This window comes from Gracilinanus agilis, chromosome 2 (genome assembly GCF_016433145.1).
Source record: "Gracilinanus agilis isolate LMUSP501 chromosome 2, AgileGrace, whole genome shotgun sequence".
Classification (NCBI taxonomy): domain Eukaryota; kingdom Metazoa; phylum Chordata; class Mammalia; order Didelphimorphia; family Didelphidae; genus Gracilinanus; species Gracilinanus agilis.
The window spans coordinates 570417106-570423965 of NC_058131.1; the positions used below are offsets into that span (position 1 = coordinate 570417106).

A 6860-nucleotide genomic window follows, 5' to 3' on the forward strand; every position below is an offset into this window, starting at 1 on the left:
TAAGGGCAATACAATAAAAGTTATATCCTTTTCACCTATGTATTTCTGAAAGCGGATTTAGTTTTATTAGAAAATATTCATTCTGTCTTCTCAAAGCCACACTATGGCAGAAATCACATATTTAAAATTTTACTTAAAGTATCTTTATGAAATAAAGATTTTAACAAAAATTTGTTTTTAGATAAACCTTATAAATGTACATGAAGCTAACTGAAATGTCATCTAACATTTCATTAGCTACAATATATTTAGGCAGTTTTAGTCCAAGGAATGTGGCTAGATTTCTTATTTAGTAGCAGTTCACTATTAACTCTGTATTTACTACAGTTTGCAAATTAGGTCAAAACATTTACAAGCTCACCAAAATTGTTAGAGCCCTCCTCCTTCCATCAAGTTCCCAGATAGTAAACTGAATGAAATTAGTGTTCTTTCTTTTCTATTCACCTGGCATAAATCACTGTTTTCCCTGGTGAATGAACAGATGGCTTGTTTACAAGACTTCTCCTATCACTGTCTAGTCTGTTCATCATTATTGTTGCATATGTAAATACTTGTTACTGAAAAAGTCACTTAAGTTAAATAACATCTCACCATTATTACTCATTATTTCCTTAATGTTCACAATATAGTGAAAAGAGCATTGGGCTTAGAAACAAGGAATCTAAATTTCCAGCCTGATGTCACTGTGTAAACTTGAAGCAGCCCCTGCACTTCTCTCTAGTCTAACTTTCCTCAGCTGTACTATGCTCATTTAGACTAAATAATGATCTCTTTCCCATTTTAGAGTCTGTGGATATTCTTACATTCAAATATAAGGCCCTTCAGAATTAATACTAATTAATACTTTGGGATTAGTTTGGTTAATCTCACATGCAGTGAATTCTTAAATTGAATTAGTTAAATTTGATTATTTGTATTGGTTTTGCAATCTAATTATTAATTTTATATAATTTTTTTAGATATTCTTGGAACAGAAGATCTTCCTTCAGAGACGCCTACCAGCAACAGTGTAAGATTTTACCCTTGGACTATTGATAACAAATACTATTCTGCAGACATCAATCTGTGCGTGGTGCCAAACAGATTCCTTGTCACAGCTGAAATTGCAGAGGCTGTCCAGGCATTCATTGTTTACTTCGACAGCGCACTAGTAAGAACTTGTATTTTTGTGATCTCTATTAGAGATGGGATGAGAGTTAATGCAAATTATATTTTAATGTGTACTTTTTGATATTTTCTCCAAGAACTCTGGTCTTGACAGTGTTTCAGCATGGCTTCCATTGGCAGAAGCATGGCTACCAGAAGTGATGATCTTGGTTTGTGACAGAGTATCTGAAAACGGTGAGATGCTAAAATGCCAATTTCTTGGTTAAATAGAGTGTGAACATTTCCTTAAATTAGAACACTGTATAATAATAGTTGAAGGCTTTATATTTCCATCAATTTTTAGCTAGCCTATCATAGGCTTTTTGGAAAAGCATAAAGTACTTGAAAATGAAAGTTTTAAAAAGTATTCTTTCAGAAGTCTTTTGTTTTATATTTATAATTACCTCATTTCAAAATTTGTTGTTAAGGAGGAAAATTAGAGAGGTTTAAAGCCTCTACTTTGGCAGTGTTTGCATTTTATCCTTGTACATATTTTATTTTTATTTATTTCTTTAGGTGTAAGCCGGCCAAAAGCTCAGGAATGGTGCATTCAACATGGCTTTGAGTTGGTAGAACTTAATCCAGAGGAATTACCTGAGGAAGATGGTAGGTAATTATAATGTACATCTGCTTCAGTAGAAAACAATGTTCTAAGCTAGATTTGGTATGAGAAAATATAAGTGCATTCTCTCATGCAATAAGAGTCACAATGAGACTCAGCAAGCTTTCTCCATTTTTAACCCACTTGAAAGACTTATAAATAATAATCCATTAACCTGACTTAATCAATAATTTTCATTTTTTTCTAGAAGTTTTCTTGTGTAGGCTTAGTTCATGAATTGGGCCTTTCCTCACCCTTTTTACAAAAATGATGAAGCCTGCCTCTTCATAATGTGTTTGGTTGAACTGAGGTTTGCTTTCCCTCTTCTCAGTCAGTAGCAGCTGAGGACTGAATTCCTAAAATGACTCTAGGGCTATCCTAACTACTCATTTGTTCTTTTGGATCTTTGGAGCCAAGCAGATTTAGCATGGTTCCTCTGAGATAGTAGCTTTGGATTAGAGGAGGTTTAGTAAAAACCATGGGTATAAGAACAGGTAGGTTTTGGACAATTGACTAGAAATTGGTCCTTCCTACTACCCTCAGGAGGATTCCACATACTACAACTACAGTATCATCAGTTTTCAGAATCTATGTTTTCATCATCATCTAAAAACACTTTTTGGGTTCCAGCTACATGTAAAGTACTGTGTTAGCTGCTGAGGCTACAAAGAGGTGGCAACAAGTTTATATTAAGTTTAGCTGGGATAATAAGGTAACATGTGATAACTACCAGATGAGTTGAATGGATAATAAGCACTGCAGGAAGGAATTCAGAAGAAGAAATGCTCATTTTGGAGTGGTCTAATAAAAAAGTTCACAGTGGAAGTAGGAGTTGAACTGTTCTTAGGGAAAGTTAGTTCTTAATTGGAGCCCTGGTGGAGGAGGGGATTCTAGGCAAAAGCAGTGTGAACAAAGGTGCAGGAAAAGAGATGTTCCTGGTGTGGAGAGAACAAGGAGAAACCAGTCTAGCTGGAATTGCCAGTCTCTGTAGAGGAACAATGAGAGAGGAGATCGAAGATGCAAGCTGGGGCTAAATTATAGAGAATACTGAATAGCAGACTGAGGAATATGAACTGCATTGTTGACCATGGGTAGGTGGGTGATCATAAAACCTCATGAGGGTTTCCTGAGAAATTTGCATGAAGATAGGTGTTTCTGCTTCCCAGCTGTGTGACTGGTCACTTAACCCCTATTGCCTAGCCCTTGAGGTTCTTTAGGCTTAAAATTAATACTAAGATAGAAGATATTTTTCCTAAGAAAAAGAAAACATATTTCTAGAATCTCTTTCTACTGCAGTTTATTATATCTTCCTAAATTTTTTCTCCTTGAGAAGGAATATATTGTCAGATAATAAAAGTACAAAATTGAAACTAAAGATCTAGGCTTTTCCCCCCAACTTTCTAAAAAATATTGAAGTTGAAGCTTAACAAATAAAGTGATACCTTCTTTATTCTTTTTTAAGACTCTCTTATTGGGTATTGTTATTAAAATATGAATATTTCTTCTGTTAAAATTTTCTTACCACATCTGATCTCAAGACTCAATACTTGTCATTCCATATTGTAAAATATTTTCTTTTTTAATCTCAAATTCACTTATACCATACACTGTTTCTACCTACAACTGAGCTTCCAGTCACCTTAAAATTAATTGTCAACTCTAATATTGGAAACGAAAGCCTAGCTTCTGAATCATCTCTCCTGTTCATAACTAAGATGACAAGATTTAGGTAGCTATTGTGTTTAGAAAGCTATGTAGTTTTAGTGCCATAAGCCTAAAGAGAGGAACTTCTTTAACAGGGTGATGTTGATGAGTTGGCTTAATTGTGATGTTAAAGTTGTATCTAACTTTAGTGAGACTAATGACCAGCCAGCATATTGGGGCTTTTTAGAGGGGTTATTATAAGTGGCTGTATTATTTACCTTCCCAACCTAAGGTATTGATTCATTGTGACTCATTAGATCTTAGAAGAAATGCATCCAGATGATTAACTTGCTCAAAATATTTACAGAGAGTGGTATATACAAAAATCTCAAAATTTCAACATCATGCCAAAATACCTTGCCTCTTGTGACTATAATAATACACTGCCTAATAGTGCAAACAACTGTCAGCTTTCAAATCACCGTGGCTTTTTGCTTCAGATTTTTACTGTTTTTGTTTTGCTAATCATCTGGTATAGTGGTCCCCTGGTGTAATCAGTAGAACTGAAAGTACTTAAAAATACTGGGAATATGTGCAGTGTGTCAGTGGGGGGGATATCATCAGACCTGTATAAACTTCTTTGCATAGTCAATCTGAGCCATTTTTTGCCACTTTCTTTTTTGAACTTCTAGACTCTTGGATTTGATGAATTCACAGCTATGGTGAATAAGAAATAAACTTCATATTTTGTGAGAAATCTTAAATACCCCTTTTCAGAAAAGGTTCTTTTTAAACTTTTCATTATTTCTAGAAATATTGTATTTAGTTACATTGTCGTTTTCCTTATAAAAAGCTGGGAAAGAATGAGGGAGAACTACCCTTTCATTTTAAAAAAATTAACCAATTTTGTCATAGAAATAGAATATTAAGAGGAATCTTAGTAGTTATCTAGTCCACCCTCCTGAAAATTCTGAAAGATAACCAAAAAACCTTTGTTTGAATGCTTTTAACTTTGTGAGGTAGGCCATTCCATTTTTAGACAGCTGTTTGTTAAAGTTCTTCCTTATCTTGGCTAAAATTAACCTCCTCCTAATAGTCTCAATTCTGGCTCTGAAACAGAAAAAAGTCTTCTTTCTATTATGGATTGGCAGCTCAGCTCATCAGATACTTAAGGACCTTCATAATACTTTGCCCACCACTCTGTCCCAATTCCAGTTACACTTTTTTCTTCTCCAAGGCTAATGAGCAATTTCCTTAAAACATTTCCAGCTACCTAACCATTATGGATATGTTCTGTTTTTTAAAGTATGGTGCCTGCCATTAAAGGTGATATCCCAGATGTGGTGGGACTGCCAGAAAGCATAGTGGACCTAATATCTTCTTTAAAGTGAATATTATGTTAATTCACTCTCAGTTTATATTAACTTTTTTAGCAGCCACATCTCTATGGGCTTCCATTGAGCTTGTAGTCCACTAAAACCTGTTTTTTCCCACATGAACTGCTCCTAAGCTAGGCTGCCCCTTTTCTATCCTTAATCATATATTTCTTTTCAAACCTAAATACAGGTTTTTACTTTGATCACTATTACATTTCCTCTTAATGATTTGAACCCATTGTTACGTCCTTTTAAGGTATTTTTAAATTCTTAATGTGTCATCTAAAGGATTAGGTTTGTGTCATATGCAAATCTGATTAGCTTGTCTTCATTTGAGGTTTTGGTAAAAACGTTGAGCCAAGCAAGGTGGCTAACAGCCTTATGGCATACCATGCATCTGTTTCTGTCTATACTCTTCTTGAATATGGATATTTAATCTTAGGGGAACTCTTTCAACTATCATTCTTTTCCTTCTCTTGAAATTATAAATCATTGATTGTAGACATATTTCCATTGTTAGCTACTTTATATTTATTATCTAGACCAGTGATGGGCAAACTTTTTAAAGAGGGGACCAAAGGAAAGGAAATGCTCATCTGTCAGTCTATTTCTAAGGCAACTCTTTCGAAGTTTCATTGTATTGTATCCTACCATTGTATTCATCAGATTAGGAATAATGTCTGTGGGGCTAGATAGAATGTTTCAGGGGGCCTGCATCTGGCCTGCAAGCCGTAGTTTGCCCATCACTGATCTAGACCATAAATTTTTTCTTAAAAATATACTTTATTGGGGCAGCTAGATGGCTCACTGCATAGAGGACCAGACTTGAATATGGGAGACCTTGGATTCAAATCTGTCCTCATACTTCTTAGCTATGTAGTCTTGGGCACTTAATCCCAGTTGCCTAGTCCTTACAGCTCTTCTGCCTATCAGTTCTAAGATAGAAGGCAAGGGTTATAATAAAAACAATTATAAATATATATATGTACCTACACACACAGACATTATATTGATGCTTTTGGTTTTTGTGCCATAGTTTTCCCAATGCACACATGCAAAATCAGCTTTCTGTTTTAACCAGAAAAATAAAGTAAAACCAGCTAGCTTTGTCCATGTCAGTGGTTCATGTTTGTTGTCTCATATCTCTACCTACAGTAGAATATGTGCATTTCATTGTTTTTTCTGTGGGGCCCAGGCTGTTCATGGTGGTTTTTTCATCAATATTCCACCAACATATTCCAACTTTTATGCCCCTTTAGTTTCATAGATGTTTTCTTGATTCTTCTTTATTCTGTATCAGTTCATACAAGTTTTCCCATATTTCTCTGAATTCCTCATCTTTATTGCTTCTTATAATATAGTAATAGTTGGTTACATTCCTATGCCACAGGTTTTCCAGCCATTCTCCTAGAAATCTAATTTCTTTTTTTAACATGGTTACATAATTCATGCTCCTACTTTCCCCTTCGCCCCCTGCACTCCTCCCACCCATGGCTGATGCACATTTCCACTGCTTTTAACATGTATCATTGATCAAGACCTATTTCCAAATTGTTGTTAGTTGAATTGGTGTGGTACTTTCGAGTCTACATCCCCAATCATGTCCACCTCAACCCATGCGTTCAAGCAGTTGTTTTTCTTTTATGTTTCCTCTCCTGCAGTCCTTCCTCTGAATGTGGGTAGCGTTCTTTGCCATAAATCTCTCAGAACTGTCCTGTGTCATTGCATTGCTGCTAGTACAGAAGTCCATCACATTCGATTTTACCATAGTATATCAGTCTCTGTGTACAATGTTCTTCTGGCTCTGCTCCTTTCACTCTGCACCAATTCCTGGAGGTCTTTCCAGTTCACATGGAATTCCTCCAGTTTATTATTCCTTTGAGCACAATAGTATTCCATCACCAGCATATACCACAATTTGTTCAGCCATTCCCCAATTGAAGGACATACCCTCATTTTCCAGTTTTTTGCCACCACAAAAAGCGCAGCTATAAATATATTCATACAAGTCTGTTTATCTATGATCTCTTTGGGGTACAAACCCAACAATGGTATGGCTGGATCAAAGGGCAGGCATTCTTTTATAGCCCTTT

General features: G+C 35.4%; 1 protein-coding gene across 1 annotated transcript in view; it reads left to right on the forward strand.

The window, feature by feature from the left end:
• The window catches only part of AAGAB (alpha and gamma adaptin binding protein), a 73458-nt gene that overhangs the window by 19367 nt on the left and 47231 nt on the right, over positions 1–6860 (forward strand). Inside the window, exons 2-4 of the mRNA XM_044665331.1 lie at positions 960–1150; positions 1245–1341; positions 1663–1752. Of these exons, the coding sequence (XP_044521266.1) occupies positions 960–1150; positions 1245–1341; positions 1663–1752 (378 nt within the window). The remainder of the gene's footprint in view (positions 1–959; positions 1151–1244; positions 1342–1662; positions 1753–6860) is intronic.